Source organism: Canis lupus, chromosome 34 (genome assembly GCF_048164855.1).
Source record: "Canis lupus baileyi chromosome 34, mCanLup2.hap1, whole genome shotgun sequence".
Lineage (NCBI taxonomy): Eukaryota > Metazoa > Chordata > Mammalia > Carnivora > Canidae > Canis > Canis lupus.
In genome coordinates, this window is record NC_132871.1 from 25,092,550 (window position 1) to 25,110,433 (window position 17,884).

General features: G+C 36.7%; 1 protein-coding gene across 1 annotated transcript in view; it reads left to right on the plus strand.

Moving 5' to 3' along the window:
• PLA2R1 (phospholipase A2 receptor 1) overlaps window positions 1-17,884 on the plus strand; it is a 115,673-nt gene that overhangs the window by 39,318 nt on the left and 58,471 nt on the right. The window contains exons 5-10 of the mRNA XM_072811510.1: window positions 1,673-1,786; window positions 2,674-2,817; window positions 3,927-4,121; window positions 5,394-5,551; window positions 8,676-8,774; window positions 13,161-13,273. Of these exons, the coding sequence (XP_072667611.1) occupies window positions 1,673-1,786; window positions 2,674-2,817; window positions 3,927-4,121; window positions 5,394-5,551; window positions 8,676-8,774; window positions 13,161-13,273 (823 nt within the window). The remainder of the gene's footprint in view (window positions 1-1,672; window positions 1,787-2,673; window positions 2,818-3,926; window positions 4,122-5,393; window positions 5,552-8,675; window positions 8,775-13,160; window positions 13,274-17,884) is intronic.

Below are 17,884 nucleotides of genomic sequence, written 5' to 3' on the forward strand. Positions count from 1 at the left end.
GGCCCCTGCATCTAGCTCAAAATATATTGGGTTCTGAAGCAGATGAACCATAAGAGGAAAAGGAAAATGCTCCCTTTTGTAGATTAAAAGACTAAATAACAATATTCGAAAGTGTCCCCAAATTAGTCACTTTCACTATGTTTCTGACACAGTTTTTAAATTTTTATTCATAATAATTTGGGGGGATTTTAAAGGCAGTGCTTTTATTTTTTTTAATCAAAATAATTGAAATATAACAGTAGACCATAATATACACTGTGCAGATTCTTTTGAAATTATCGTGGCTTTCTTTTCGGCATTGTATATGATCAGTTTTGGTGAACTCATTCTCTCTTTGGGGAGCCATAATCTCCAAATCCAGAGACATTCTTAACATTTTAGTTTAGAAGGTTGCATTTTGCCCTCAATATTAATAAAAATCCCTATTTTAAATACTTAAAAAGCATCCTTTAAACAACAGTGTAAGACTTTTTATCCAATCGGAAAAATATCCATCCCTTAATTTCCATGACATACTTCTCTCTGGTTGGCCTTCTACATTTTGAGTTGACTTTTATTTTTCATTTTTATTTCTTGTATTTCCTTTATGCTAGAATAATTTTTAAAAATTCATGTAACAAAAGAAAAATCAAAGAAAAATTTCCCCTAACTCTACGATTTTTCAATATAAGCGTGACAATACAAATGTTTATACATAGCATCTATTTTTAAAACCGGGCTAAATTAAAATGTGAGGAGCTGTGACCTAGGGGTTTGGAGCAGGGGCTGTGGAGGCAGCCTGCTAGAAAGCTTTCTCCCAACCCAGGTCGAAAGAAGCAACATAGCCTGGCTCCAGCCTGCTATCGATCCCTCTGGGTACTCTGGTCCTTTGGATTATGCTTCTCCTCTTGATCAGACAACTCTTACTGGCTCTCATACCGGACAGCCCCCTCCTTGCTTGCTTTATTTAGCATACCTTCTTAAATTTGAGGACTTGCCTCCATTCACCAATAATACTTCCCTGCTTTTCTCTTCCTTGCCAGATCCCTAAAGAAAAGCTTCTTCCCATTGTTCAATTATTTAACTGTGAAATACTTCAAAAATATTTGAGTGCAGAAAATTTTATGTGCACACACATATACACATTATACGGATTTAACATCACTTCTTCTTGTTCTACATTTGCTTGGAGCCTATGGTGGCCTCAGCAACCTGGAGTTTAGTTTTCAAGCTAAGGCTACCATGGCACCAGGCACACATAGCAAGAGAAGGAAGACAGAGGGGCACTTTCTGGAGTGGACTTCTGGACACTTCCTCCTCCCCCATCTAAATGTGTGAGCATGAGCTCACACAGATCAGATGGTCTCAAATTTACAAATATGCAGTCTTGAAAGGATTGATGATCACTGAGGGGTAGCACTTCTGGATGCTGAGATGAAGACTTCACAGCTAAAGAATTGCTGTTAGTGAGCCTTTAGGAGACTGCTGTGTTTCTCAAGTCGGCAGAAGCTGACTTTGTTACTCTGAAGCATCAGAGTGGGGTTTAGCAGCACTTAAAACCTTTTGTCATTGACTGGAGTTCATTTATGACTGCATCCTTCAGGAATAACAAAACTAGAAAGAAGTGTAACACTGTGGGGAGGGGGTTGTTTGCTTCCACGGGTTGACAACCCTGTATTTCTCTTCATTTCAGAGCACTTGGGCAGTGAAGCAGTGGAAATGTGGATGGGTCTGAATCAGCTGGATGAAAATGCTGGCTGGCAGTGGTCGGATAGGACACCACTCAACTATCTGAACTGGAACCCAGGTACCTACAGCGTTTTATGTGCCTTCAACGGGTGACAATATCCTGCACCCTTACACAGCAGCTATTTCCCACGTGTATATAAGTCCTGTTATTTCAAAAGTGGTTTGTAAACATTTTTAAAGCTTGCCTGAATTCCCATCAGGCAAGCTTTTCCAGACAAGAAGGAGGTCAAGAAGGTAAGCTATTTAGCCAAGGTTGCAGGAGGATTGGGTTAGAGTCAAGACTCCTGTCAGCTGTTTTAAAATAGCGACATTATGCTGAGTGAAGTAAGTCAATCGGAGAAGGACAAACATTATATGTTCTCATTCATTTGGGGAATATAAATAATAGTGAAAGGGAATATAAGGGAAGGGAGAAGAAATGTGTGGGAAATATCAGAAAGGGAGACAGAACATAAAGGCTCCTAACTCTGGGAAACGAACTAGGGGTGGTGGAAGGGGAGGAGGGCGGGGGTGGGGGTGAATGGGTGACGGGCACTGAGGGGGGCACTTGACCGGATGAGCACTGGGTGTTATTCTGTATGTTGGCAAATTGAACACATCTTAAAATTTTATTTAAAATTTTAAATAAATTTTTTAAATTTATTATAAAAAATAAAATAAAATAGTGACAAATTGCAAAATATTTATTTAAAACAATAAAAATTGGCTATTGCTATCTTTGTGAAATCATTTGTCATGTCTGGACTAAAACCTATATTAAATCATAGATATAATATAACATAGGATATGCCTTACATGCCAAAGAGAAGGGCTATCTCCCTGATGCTAAAATCTATATTTACATACATATCAAATATATCATATTTGAATAAATAAAGCGACATCAATATATATTAAAATAACTGGTTTTGCCTCTAACATTAAACACACACACTGTATTTTCAGAAATAAATTTTGAGCCATTTGTTGAATATCACTGTGGAACATTTAATTCATTTTTGCCAAGTGCCTGGAGGAGTAGAGATTGTGAATCCACCTTGCCTTATATATGTAAAAAATACCTAAACAACACTGATCAAGAAGTGATTGGTAAGTGTTTTTACTCTAAGTTGTTTTCTTTTTTTTTTAAGATTTTTATTATTTATTTATTTATTCATGAGAGGCAGAGAGAGAGGCAGAGACACAGGCAGAGGGAGAAGCAGGCTCCATGTAGGGAGCCTGACATGGGACTCGATCCCGGGTCTCCAGGATCACACCCTGGACTAAAGGCAGCACTAAACCGCTGAGCCACCAGGGCTGCCCTCTAAGTTGTTTTCATGAGTTCCTTACTTGTCCTTTCAATGCACTCAAATTCCTTTATATTTTTGCTAATAACTCATAATTTAAGGCTAGTTTTTATATGAATAAATATATGTAATATATGTAAATAGATTCCAAAGGCACCATGAATTTAACAAATGCACTTAGGTTTTTACTAAAGACCAAAATAACATAAGCATTGAAAATATTGTCTGCTTATTTTTTTAAAAAGTTTGCATTCTCAGTTGATCTGCATTAGATAAACAAGATATGCTTCCTTTCTCTTCTAGTTTTGAGTTTTATTTATGGTTACCCTAGAAATTGAATATAAATTAGAACAGAGTTTTATAAAATTCTTTACTTCATTGATCTCCTATCACACTCTGTATCTTTTATTATCCTTGTCCTCGAAATAACATACAAACTTTTATGTGCGACTAAGACTTAAATACTACCTAATTACAGCCTAATACCTGAAGCCCAATTATTTGTTTTTAAGGTCTATTGGTCTTTTCAGTTTCTGTGGGAATTAATGTCTTAACTCAGAAAGTAGAAATAAAAACATAACCATACCTAAAAGGATCATTACCAGCATAATTAGAAACAACTCCAGATTTTAAGTAATAAACTGAATTATTATTTTTAAAAATTATTCCTTACAATCAGACTTTAACTTTCATTTTTCTTAAAGTGGCTAAGCCTAAGGGTATGGTAAAGTAAGGGAGCTAAGGGAAAAGAAGCAGAATTGTGCCATTTTTTTAATGTGGGGATTTTTTTTCATTATGTCTGTTTTTCAAATTGTTAAAGTAATCCTATGTTGATGAAAATTTACATTAAGGTTAATAAGTAACATTTTACAAATTGTGGAAAATGACATTGTTTTTTGTTGGTTTAAAAAGAAAAAGATGCTTGGAAATATTACACTACCCACTGTGAACCTGGCTGGAATCCCCATAGTCATAACTGCTATAAACTTCAGAAAGAAAAAAGGACCTGGAATGAAGCTTTGCATTCTTGCCAGTCTGATAACAGCACATTGATAAACATTGCTTCATTAGCAGATGTGGAGTTTTTTGTAACCCTCCTTGGAGATGGTGAGTGCCAAATGTCTCTGATTTAAGAGGCATGAACTATAATGGAGTTACTATTTTTATTAATGGAGTTGAAAAGAAGTTAAGCTATTTAAAAGTGATTATTTATAGCACATATATCTCCAGTTTCTAAATAATATTCAGGAGTGCAAATTCATTAGATTTCTATAAAATATATGCTCAGAAATTTTGTAACACCTCACATATGCCAGATATATTAGAGGGTTTTTTTTTAAGGGACAAAGGTCATTTCTGGAACTTATAAGAACTTAAACCTGCAATTTAGCTTTATGGCCACTACATAGCAGTAGTGTGCTGTGGTCATGTAATCCAAACAATAATGGAATTTCTGAGATAAGTAACTGGATTTTAATAACTTCAGCCAGTGAAAATTTATTTGGTTTGGTAGTTTCAAGCTGTGTGCACATTCAGGAGTTCTGAGCTCCTAGGCCTCCACCCACCTTCTGTCCATCAGAGCAGGTCTCCCCCTATGTTATATATTTGACATAGAATTCTGCTGGGAAAACTTGAAATCATGGAGTTAAAGTAAATTTTTTTTTTTAATGAAAAAAAATCTCCAGAGTCTACTCTGGTGACCTTTTGAAAGTTAGGTTTTTAGTTTAGAATGAAAACAAAAATCCTTCTCTGTCACTTTTTCTTACCTCCTGCATTTGAGATTAAAAGAATCCCGTGGCTGCCTCTGTCTGAATAGGAGCACTTGAACATTTCTCTCAGCCTCCTAGGGTCTTTTCACCTTACCTGGGCTGTCAAACTTTATTTACTTTTCTAGCAACCCCATTGCTCCCATTTTAACGCTTCTAAGAGTTTCTGCTCCTTTTTTCCCCATGGCAGAAAAAAAAAAAAGGGGGGGGGGGCAAGAAAAAATATATTGTAAAGGTGGGGTTTTTTTTTTAAGTGCCCTTTTCCTAATCCAGTCAACCTTCCTATTTTTCCTTTCTCTAGGCAGAAGCAAAACCATAGTGTTCAAATCTACTTTTCATATAGTAGCAGGAACTAATTAGAGTCCCAGCAATCTGACTTGCTTTTAAGCTTTGTCCTTGCATTGGTTTTAGCTCACACACTGTCCCACTTCCAAGGTCTTGTCAAGCAGATGGGGTGGTATAGGAGGAAAAGATCTAAGTACATATTTTATATCCAAGCTTAAGCAGGTTTTATTGCAAGAAGGAATAAAGAAGAAATCATTTGTAACAGGCCCGGTACATTATCTCCTTTGCATATAATAGGATTCCTATAATTTACATTTATCTCTTACAGAAAATGCATCAGAAACATGGATTGGTTTGAGCAGCAATAAAATTCCAGTTTCCTTTGAATGGTCTAATGGCTCCTCAGTCACCTTTACTAATTGGCACACACTTGAGCCCCAAATTTTTCCAAATGGAAGCCAGCAATGTGTCTCAGCAGAGCAATCTGTAAGTTGATTTGTTTGTTTAATGCTCACTTTGCTGGACTTGTATTGAGGATCATGTGCATCAGGGACTTGGCTTGTGGCAGGGACTAAGATAGACACAGTCCCTGTTCCTCCAGGGGCTTCCATGCTAGGCAGTAAACATGTACACACAAGAGAAACATGGTAATTATAGTTGTGATGGTAGCTTTGAAGAAATACATGACGCAAAGTTGAAAAACTTGGGTTGGGTCTGCTACTTCAGACAGGGCAGTCAGGAAAGGCTCTCTGAAGAGGTGACATTTAAGATGGGACTTAAAACAACAACAACAAAGACAACTCTTGAGGAGCAAGGAAAGAACATTCCACAGACGGGGACAGCAGCTAGTGTAAAACCCAAAGGATGGCTAAGGCTTGCCATGTTTAATAATCAAAAAGGGGGCCGGTGTGGCTTGAAGGTAGAACGGAAGAGAGACTCAATCAAGAAGGAGCAGAAGGAATGCAAAAATGTGGGGCTTGTAGCCCTGGCATAGGCTTCAGAGAGACAAAGGGCTTGGTTGGATTTACATTTTAAAAAGGAACTGTAGTTGCTATGTGGAAAGTAGATCAGAGAGAGGAAAAATGGAAGCAGAGAAATCAGTTTGGAGGTTACTCCAGGGTTGAATTTGGGTAGCGAATGTAGAGACAAGCAGAGAAATTCAAAGATCCTTTGGAGGATAGAAATTGTTGCTAGATGATCAGATGTGGGGTGAGAGCAGCGTAGGTGTTTGGCTTGAGCAACCACCATATTTGTGGATGATGGTGCCATTGACCACCAGGTGAAGTTGGGAGGGGAAGATCTAAGATGTCAGGAAATTACTCTAGAAACTGATGGTTTTAAAGTTTCACTGTCCTGTTAACACAAAAGGATTTCTACAATGTGTGTAACCCCATTGAAAAGTGTGACTTAATGGAAAATTTTGTTCTTTTCCTCATGTGAAGGTAATGGTCCCAGTGGTCTTAACAACACATTTATCTCTATGCTCTAGTCTTTCATTTATCTAAAACATCTGATTAGACTATACAAAATTAGTTTAATCCCAAACCATTTGAACATTTATTATATGTTGAGAATAGACTCAATCTCTTTGATCAGATAGCTACTAAGCTAACTGGTTGAGTTTTAAGTCATTAGGATTTGGTAGACATTCTCGCTCTTTCTTACCACCAAGATACCATAACAAGTACAGCTTAAACCTGCAATTAAATGTTACTTAAGTAGCTTGACAAAGTAACTATGCCAAGGAAACTTGGAAATTATCTAAGCACTTACTTGCAGGGCACATTTCATTGTTTTATCTTTCAGGCTGTCGTAGGTATGCTCAGTTACAATTTAAATGCTGAGGCAGTTCCCAAGTCACATTTGAAGGACAAACAATGACCTCTCTAAATGTTTGTCTTTGGGTCTAACTCCACTGAAAGCCATCATTGTTTATTCTACAATATTTGATGCTTTATTGGTTCACTGGCTTTGAGATAATTAAGATAACCTTCATTTCCTACCATCACTCTCCTTTTTCATTTGACAGACATTGGTATTTCACACAACAGGAGCCAACATTTGGACAGAAAATTATATTTAAGAGAGTAAGGACAGGTATTAATATTATAGGATGTATCAGGACAATGCTGTTGTAAGTGTGGTTCTTGTGTACCCCTTTCTGGAAACTCAGCAGCTCCTTATACAGTGGAGGCGTAAAAAAGAATATTTATTCCCATGAAGTAGATCTCAATATGAATCTAATTATTATAATTAACAAGTTACCTAAGCCTGGGTGATGCCTAATTTGAATGTGAGATCCTAGGAACTGTTTCATTCATGCATTCATTCATCCATCCATCCTATTGTTCTTAAGCAGCTACAGTATGACTGACCTTATCCTTTAGCTGGATGGTTTGCTGGAAGATTCCATGGTGGGAGGGTTGCAGAGCTGCTCTTACAGATGAAGGTGTCAGCCTCCTATACAGTATTCATGTTCCCTTAAAACCCTGCTTGCCTGAGATACCATTTAAAATTTGAATTGTGTGGTTTTAGCCTAAAGGTCTGATTTGTGTTAAAATAACAAATCCTTTGGGAGGATGAAATTTTAATCTGTTAGCAGTTATTGTATATCATTACTAATGTAGGATGTTAGAGCAGCCGTCTGCAGAACTAGACGACATGAAAGTATCTGCCTGTCATATAAAGAAGAAATGGAGTGAGGCTTTGGAAAATTAGTAATAAAGAAGGAGCTTGAACACAAAGATCAGCTATTATAATGTTATCTAGGGTGATTCATGGTAGCTTCCAGGCATTTCCCTAGCATCAGGTTTGTACATGTAAGTAGCAAAGCATTCAATTTTATACTTAGAAGTGGTTAAAGAGAGGAAGCAGCATTCTTCCTTGGTCACAGGGATGATTTCATCCAAGTGGCTCTCAAAATGTGGCTCCCAGATCAGAAGCATCAACATCAATTGGAAGCTTGTTAGAAATGCAAATTCTCAGGTCCTACCTGACCTATTAAATGAGACACACTGATCATGAGGCCTGGTCATCTGTGCTTTAGTAACCCTTCCAGATAATTCCGGTACACAGTAAAGTTTGATGAATCACCGCTCTAACCCATCCTTTTAAAAGAAAAATTGAGAGCAGCTTAATATAAATCCAGGCGAAGCCTGTATTAAATCCTGGTTCCAAAGTTTACTGACTATAGGATCTTGTACAAAGTATTAAACCTAACCTTTAAAATGGGAATAATAAAAAAATAAATAAATAAAAATAAAAAATAAAATGGGAACCATAATGCCTACTTCACAGCAACATTGAGATTATATATGACAATTACCCAACATGAAGCCTGGCACATTATCAAGAAACATGAGTGGCCCCTCCCTCCTGCCCACCAACATGGGATTGTGTCTTAGAATTGTTTGCACACTGGAAAGAGCAAGGCCTCCCACTCCCATGTAGAAAGAGCATCAACCTTTCTAAGGACAACACAAAGTCCTGACTCATTACCCCATCCTGAAACACTTATTATTAATTATATTTTTATTCAAAATAACTGATGTTGCCTATCAGCATCAATAATGAAGTTTATTCATTCATCTTGTAACATTTTTCCACTTAGGAGGGACGCTGGAAAGTTAAAAACTGTGAAGAAACACTTTTTTACATTTGTAAGAAAGCAGGCCATGTCCTCTCTGACACTGAATCAGGCTGTCAAAAGGTAAGTGCTATTAACATTGTGTTTAGGTATAGTGACTTCATAACTAGAATAATTTACGCAACAGCAATTTAAAGTGAACCTCTCTTCCTCTCACACCTGCCTTTGCTCCCTCCTCCCTCTCCTACCCCTCCCTCTTTATCTCTCTTCCTTCTTTTCCTTCCTTCCTTCCTTTTTTTTTTTCTGACCCTGGGCTGCTTTTAGCAAACCAAGCAATTATTAACTAGGGGCATATTAAGGATTTACAGCACTGTGAAGGGTTGTTGACTACTTTTCTTTTGAAATTAAAAACATAACTGATCCATCTGTATAAACAATGACTGCCATGCGATGCCCCCCTCTCATAGTCTTCCAGTGAAGACTGCTAGAGTGAAAAGAAATGCATTCCTTTGATGGAGAGTGAACTTTTGCACTCAGAGTCTTGCCTTCCTTTTCACTCTTCTTAAACTTAAATATTTGAATAGAATACAATAATGGCAAGAAGCGCATGTTTGCAATATATTTATTATTTGGGAAAGAGATAATAAAAATACTTCCATATTTTAAGTAAAAAAGTATTTTTGGTACTTGACATACTTATTTATTTTTAGTACTTAAAGTAATAAAAAATGTGTAGTATCTCAGGTTTAAAATTAAAAGATAGACAGTTATGTCCTAAATTTCTTAAAATACATCCAATGTCCTGCAGTAAAGTTCTCAACACATGCACTCTCTCTCTCTCTCTTTCTCACATGCACATACACTAAAGAATTTGGGTTTAAATATTGGAGATTCGTATGCATCTTCAAATTTTCCCAAACCTGGCTTTTTATGAAATTCTTTAATTATTTTCTCTTCTACCCATCTCTCCAAGAAACTGCATTTTATTCATTAGTCAATGTGTAAATATATGAATTACTCTTCATACTCTAGGTTAATAACACCTGTGCTGTAGCTGACACGCTACCAAACATTATATCTAATGAGCACAATTCCCAAATTACTTAGAGTTGATTGCTGATCTAATCCCTATCTGATCAGAAATATTGAAAAAAATATTGGTCTTACTGTGGTTTTCAAGGCAACTAAACATGTTGTATTTGCGTTGAAAAGGAAATTAACTCCTTACACAGTAGAAACAGAACTGATGTTCTATTCAAACTTTTGTACACTGCTTCCCTTTTCTGGCTAGCATTACCAATATTTAAAGTTCAGAGTAAATTTGGAGGTCAGAGCCAGTTCTCTAATTTTATGATGAAATTCCCATTTATACTTTTATGTATCAATCCGTGAAAATGGTTTCAAAAGCTTCCTTCCTTTTAGCTAACTGCTTCAGTGCACTTCTCTAAACAGTTTGTACACTCAAAATCAACTTATAAAATATTTCTCACACCACACACAAAAATAAACTCAAACTAGATTAAAGACCTAAATGTGAGACCCCAAACCATAAACATCCTGGAAGAGAAGAAAGGCAGTAATTTCACTCACATTGGCGGTAGAAACATTTTCCTAGATATGTCTCCTAAGGCAAGGGAAACAAAATGTGAAATATACTATTTAGACTACATCAAAATAAAAAACCTTTTGCACAGTGAAAGAAAGCACCAATAAGATGGAAAGGCAACCTACTGAATGGGAGGAGATATTTGCAAATGGTATATCCAATAAGGAGTTAACATCCAAGATATATAAAGAACTTGTACAACTCAACACCTAAAAAATCCCCAAATAATCCAATTAAAAATGGGCAGAGGACTTCAATAGACATTTTTCCAAAGAAGACATACAGGTGCCCAACAAACACATGGAAAGATCCTAACATTGCTCATCATCAGGGAAATGCAAATCAAATCCACAATGAGATATCACCTTATACCTGTCAGAATCTCTAAAGTCAACAACACAAGAAATAACAAGTGTTGGTAAAGATGTGGAAAAAAAGGAATCCTTGGGCATTCGTGCACTGTTGGTGGGGATGTAAATTGGTACAGCCAACTGTGGAAGATAGTATGGAGGTTCCACAAAAATTAAAAATAGAAATACCATATGATCCAATAATTCTACTACTGGATATTTACCCAAAGAAAGCAAAAATACTAATGTGAAAGGATATACGCAACTCTATCTTTATTGCAGCATTATTAACAATAGCCACGATATGGAAGCAACCTAAGTGTCTATCAATAGAGGAATGGATAAGGAAGATGTGGTGTACACACACATCCTCAACACACACAGAGAGGAACATTACACAACCATAATAAAGGAGGAGATTGTGCCATTTGCAATAACATGAATGGACCTACAGAGTATAATGCTAAGTGAAATAAGTCTGAGAAATACAAATACATATGATTTGACTTATATGTGGAATCTCAAAAAACAGATGAATAAACAAACAAAAAGCAGAATCAGACCTATGAATATATAGAACAAACTGATAGTTGCCTGTGGTGGTGGGGGCAGTGTTGGGCAAAACGAGTGAACATTAATGGGAGATACACTCTTCCAGCTACGGAATGAATAAGTCACAGGAATGAAAGGCACTACATAAGAGGGGAAATTTGCTTGATAATTTCAAAGCAAAAAAAAAAAAAAAGACTTTTTTCCCTCTGAGTTATTTTTTGGGGTTTGTATAATGTGAGCAATTGTAAAGGCACTACATAAGAGGGGAAATTTGCTTGATAATTTCAAAGCAAAAAAAAAAGACTTTTTTCCCTCTGAGTTATTTTTTGGGGTTTGTATAATGTGAGCAATTGTTTCAATACTGTCATCATCACCATTTAAAGTGAAATGGCACCTCATGTACAAAAGATACTCACAAATACAATCAATTATTCTTCCCACTTTCACTGGGTGGACAAAGGCTTGTAGTAAAGAGCCTTTGTTTTTCCGGTTATTACTAAGCCACATCCCTCCCCCAGCCACTTTTCTTGAGCCTGTTCAGTTCTCAGATTTTTTTTTTATTATACTAAGCAGCCTGTGATCTGAAAACTACTAATGAAGAAGGAATACTTTGTTAGGAAGGTCAAATTGTCAGCCTTCCTCTGCCTGTCCTTCCAAATACAAAAGCAGTCTAACCTCCCACCCCATCTGGAGTGATCCAGGGGGTTCTGGCTGGAGCTGTCAATTACTCACATAGGTAAGGTTATGGGGAGAGGTTAAGGGAGTGAGTTCAGAGCACACTCCGGCTGGCTGGATTTGGAACTCCTGTGATCCACACCTCATTTAATAATATGTTTTGAACTAAAATAGCTGAGTTCTAAAATAAGGTTTTCTTTAATTTACTGCAAGACTGCGACCTTTTATAAGAAACATAGCAGAAATCATTTTATATCTGATCAAACTCTGGCAAGTATTGGCATGACACAGAATAAAGTGTATTTTAAAAGTTGCGAATACAAAAAAAAAAAACCCTGGTGAATACATAAAAATAGATAGATGTAAGTGGTGTGAATTTGTAGTACTAGAAGAAAAGGAACTAAAATAACTCAGTTAAAGTATAGAAGACTAATGAATGCGTGTCTCCTATAATATATGATTTTAAAGAACAGAGCCACCCTTTGTTGCTCCCAGGGCGGAGCCATGGAGCTGCACATTGATTTGTCATTTTTAAGTGCCAAAGCTTGCTTTCTCTCTCTCTCTCAAAGGATAGCCAGTTGACTTAGGAATAATTTTTTACAAAAAAAAAAATATATTTTATAAATATATATAGCTTATAAATAAAATTATATTAGCCCAGAATTGAGTCCCAGGTCAGCTTGTTCACTAGCTTCTGACTTTATCCAGGTCTCTAACCTCAGTGAATCTTAGTGGGATAACATGAAATAAGTAATACAAAAGAAAGTTGAAAAAAATACGCACTATCATTTAGATACATATGTATCTATAAATGTTTAAGGTCACTGCCTACACTGTCTCCCTTTGATTCTCCAAACTCCATAGATATTATTATTATGTTCATTTTACAGAGGAGAAAATTAAGACATTTAGAGGCTAAATAAAGTTGCCCAGGAGTAGAGCCAGTACTCAAACCTGTGCATTCTTCCTTCAAAGCCAGCACTCTTAAATTCCACCATCCTGTAAGAACCGTTTGTATGAAGCAGAGAGAGAGAAAAAGAGAGATCTTGAGTGAGTGCCCCTTTGTTTTCATCTGTTTGAGCTTTAAGATTTCAGGTGCATTGAAACTTTTAGGTTTTAATGATTAATAAAATGAATATAGAAGTGGCTGTAGCTAATGGCATTACCAGGTAAAACACAAAGATTTCAAGACAAAAATTCAAGTTTTGAGTTTTGAGTGGGTCAGAGAAAAAGAGTTATGCAAGTAGTAAATGAGAATACACAAAAACGATATTGTGCTGTTTGAATCAGATTATGTTCTTGATTTTTTATTTCCTTTTTTTTAAGGGATGGGAGAGACATGGTGGATTCTGTTACAAAATCGACACTGTCCTTAGAACTTTTGACCACGCCTCCAGTGGTTATCACTGTCCTCCTGCACTTGTGACCATTACAAACAGGTAAGGTAGAAATTTTCTATCAGAAACATGACTGTACTTTTTTGACAGGAGGGCTCCTGGGATGATAAAATCTAGTGGTAATCAGTAACTTGTCAAAATCTAAAGTGTACTGTACATTAGAGTATTAAATTATTTAAATTATTGATTGAGATGAATTTAAATCATACAACGTTATTCCAAAATCAATTTTTGAGTAACAAAGAGAAAATTTAAGATGACTTTTATTTTCCATAAAGATTTATTAATTATTTAGCTTTGCTAATATATTCAGTTGTATTTAGATTTTATCTAAAGGCTTGTAATGGAAACGAAGTATGTTATTTAAAAATCAAGTATGTTTTTAATGTAATGTGTGTGAGTGATGTAGGTTTTCTTTTCTAAAAAACAAAGTATAGCTAAACTGTGGAGGATTTTCAAATGCTTCCCCATTGCTTCTTAGCTCTAAGTTGGCTTCAACGTAGACTTCTCTCTGCACAGGCGTCTTCTCCACACTAACAGAGAAACTGTGTCCCTTTGACACTCCACAGAATTTGCCACATGCTATAGAATTGTAATAGGGAATAAAAGTACCAATAGTGGAAATGACTTCAGTGTCATTATCAATACCAGAACAATGAGGGCTGGGAAACCGAGTCAGCCAAGCTGAAGACGAAAACAAGGAAGAACCTTCAGTGGTTGCATGGGAACCTATACCTGCAAAGCTAGTCACTTGCTTTCTTACTGAGGCTGTTGCCTTTAAAAATATCCACCGAAGACCGAGAAACAAGACAACTGACACTATGGTTTTATCTAGAGACGCTCCACACATAGGTCTAACCTATAGGAGGAATTGTGATTTCTCTGCTCTCCCCACAGAGGAAGTCAACATTCAGTGCCGTCAGGATTTCTTTCTTGCTCTTACCTCTTACCTTCTTTCCCAGTCTTTCCTCCAAGTCATGCACAGAATGTGCACACGCACATGCACACGTGACTGGATTGATAGCACTTGGCAAAATAAATTGCCTAGTGAGACATTTTGTGCTCAGGAGACCCTTCCTTCAGGAATAGCACCACCCTTGATGTGTCACAGTGTTGTTTTGGGCTCTATCATCCTTCTTCCCAGAAGAGCTGACAAGCAAAAGGAAGCCTATACCTTCAACTCGCTCACCCACCCAAAAGGTTTCAAGAACACCTTGGGTTAGAAGTCCTCCAGTAAGTGAGCCCACATTGGGCTTTATTCAGGAGCCTGATCAATGGAGCTATGCTCTTTTGTTAATTATAACGTAATTATGTTTTTCACTAAAGAAAATAAGTCTAATTCGTTTCACCTGTCTCTTATGTCTTATTCTTTCTTTTCTTTTTTTGTGTGTAATATTCCTTGAGTACCTGTCACATACCTGGCACTGTGTTAATTACTTTTCATATGCTATCTGACAAGGCAAAAAACCAATGGTCAAGAATTTATTAGAAAATTATTTATTAAATATCTATATTGTGAGAGGCACTGTGTTCAACACTGGCGTGCTGTACAAAAGAAATAAAAGGCATGGTGTAATTGTCCAGGTGCCACTTGCAGGCCAACAGCTTAGGAGATAGAACATAGAAATATGAAACAAGTGAAGAAGGTGGAAGAACATAATAAATGGATAAATTCAAAGTGACATTACAGATAACCTATAATGTCAGTGTGACCAAAGTAGGGGAGAAATCTGTTAGCGTTCAAATGCTTCTTTTTCTCAGAATCCTGGAGACCTCCTACAAATAACAGGAAGTGTCTGTTATCTACCTGGTTTCATTTCCTCCAAAACTGGATACAAGAATATGTTACAAATGATTTATTTTTTATAAACTGTATTCAGTAGCCACTACTAATGTATGGTCTAGCTCTAAAGCAGAACTATAGCATAGCTAAATTTGTTTGCATTCCATCCACAACCCCGTAGGCCCACCCAGGTGACCTTGTGCTAGTATGCTACTCAATGAACAGTCAAGCCCCTGCAGTTCTAACCATTAGCCCCAGAGAGGCATCTCTCCCAGACAGTTACCACGTGTGTACACTGCCCTGCAAACATGTCTACATCCAAAGCAGTGACTCCAACAGAGACATGCAAGTTGAGGAAAGGAACGGCCCCACATTCTTAATTTTTATTCATTCAGACTCCATCAGGTAAGAAACAAAGACCCACACTACACCTCATTCTTTGAGTGACATCACACAACAAAATTTTTCAACAGTGTCTTTTGTCGAGAAGGTGGGACAGTAGAGGGAAAGTCTCCTCAGGTCCAGGAGTGTCCACTAGCAGTCTTGGTAATCATTTTCTTCCATTACCAATTTCCTGTTTGACTTAAGACACTCTTGTCACTCATCAGTGCCCAAGCTTGCAGTTGCTAATTGATTTTCCAGTCTTCTGCACAATTGAGGACAGATATGATGGGCACAATTAGAACCACCTGCTACAAATTTCTAATTTCTTTCGTTATCAACCTACTGCTCCTGGTCTAGGACATTTAACACTTTGTGGAATAGAGAGGAAGAAAACAGACCCTTATTGCGAATATCAGAAGGTTATTTTCTTGCTAACTCTTAACAAATTTTTTTCATACCTGGGCACTTGACTTCCATATAGGGCATGACTACAAAACTTGAGTTCCAGAGTTACCATGGATAATTGTATAAATGCATGTATATCATGAATCAGTCAATATGGAATATTTGGCATAAAATAATCCAAATAACATTTAATTTTTTGCATTTTGCCAAAAGTAAAAAAATCCTAGAATATTATATTTTCTCCTAGGTTTAAATGTGCATTATTTTCAAGCATTTTTACAGCTCTGCTATTTTCCTGCAACCAACGTACCCCCTAAACAATTTTTCCCCCTGAACACTTTTGAAGTTAATTATTTATTGTGATATACACAATACATACAAAATGTGTAGAATATACGATGTATCATTATAACCATTATTAAATGTACAGTTCAGTGGCATTAAGTACAGTTGTATTATTGCACAATCTTCACCACCACCCATTTCCATAACTTTTGCATCTTCCCAAACTAAAATTCTGTACCCATTAAATAATAATTCCCCATTTCCCTCTGCCCCAGCTTTGGGCAACCATCATTCTACTTTCTATCTCTATGAGGTTTAACTGCTCTAAGTTAACACAGAGGAATCATGCAGTAGTTGTCCTATTGTATCTGGTTTATTTCACCTAGTTTAATGTCCTTTAGGTTAATCTATGTTGTAACATGTGTCAGAATTTCCTTCTTTTTTTTTAAGATTGTATTTATTTATTCATGAGAGATACAGAGAGAGAGAGAGGCAGAGACACAGGCAGAGGGAGAAGCAGGCTCCATGCAGGGAGCCTGATGTAGGACTCGATCCTGGGTGTCCAGGATTACGCCCTGGGCTGAAGGCGGTGCTAAACCTCTGAGCCACCGGGCTGCCCAGAATTTCCTTCCTTTTTAAGGCTGAATAATATTCCTTAATATGTATATACCACATTTTGTTTATCCATTCATACAATTGACATGAGATGCTTCCACCTTTTAGCTATTGTGAAAAATGTTCCTGTGAAAATGAACTTACAAGTATCTTTCAAGTCCCTGGTTTCAATTCTTTTGGGTAGTATGCCCAGAAGTGGAATTTCTGGATGATAATTCTATTTTTGATTTTTTGAGAAACAGCCATCAGCAGCACCATTTTACATTCCCACCAGCAGTGCACAGGAGTTCCAATTTCTCCAATTTCTCTTAGCCAACACTTGTTATATTGTTTTTATAAAATAGCCATCCTATAGGTATGAAATAGTATTTTTTTGTTGTTATAACTTGCACTACCCTAATGATTAGTGACATTGAGTGTCTTTTCTTGTGCTAATTGGCATCTGTATATCTTCTTTGTAGAAATGTCTATTCAAATCCTTTACCCATTTTTTATTTTTTTAAAAAAGATTTTATTTATTTATTCATGAAAGACAGAAAGAGAGGTAGAGACATAGGCAGAGGGAGAAACAGGCTCCTCACAGGGAGTCCGATGTGGGACTCAATTCTGGAATCCCGGGATCACACCCTGAGCCAAAGATAGCCGCTCAACCGCTGAGCCACCCAGGCGTCCCGTTTACCCATTTTTTAATTGGACTGTTTATTCTTTGTTGAGTTGTAGTAGTGCTTTATATATTCTGGATATTAATCCCTTATCAGAGACATAATTTGCAAATACATTGTTCTATTCTGTGAGTTGCTTTTTCACTCTGTTGATGTCCTTTGATGCACAGACTTAAATTTTGATTAAGTCTGTTTTATCCATTCTTATTTCGTTGCCTGTGCTTTTGGTGTCATATCTAAGAAATCATTGCCACATTAAATGTCATGAAAATTTCCCCTTTTTTTAAATGAGTGTTATAATTTTAGCTCTTGTGTTTAGGTTTTTGATCCATTTTCAGTTAATTTTTGTAAATGGCATAAAGTGAGAAGAGTCCAGCTGTATTCATCTACAGGTAGATATCCAGTTTTCCCAACATCATTGTTGAAAAGACTGTCCTTTTCCTGTTGAATGGTCTTGGCACCCTTGTGGAAAATCATTTGACTCTATTTGCAAATGTTTATTTCTAGGTTCTCTGTTCT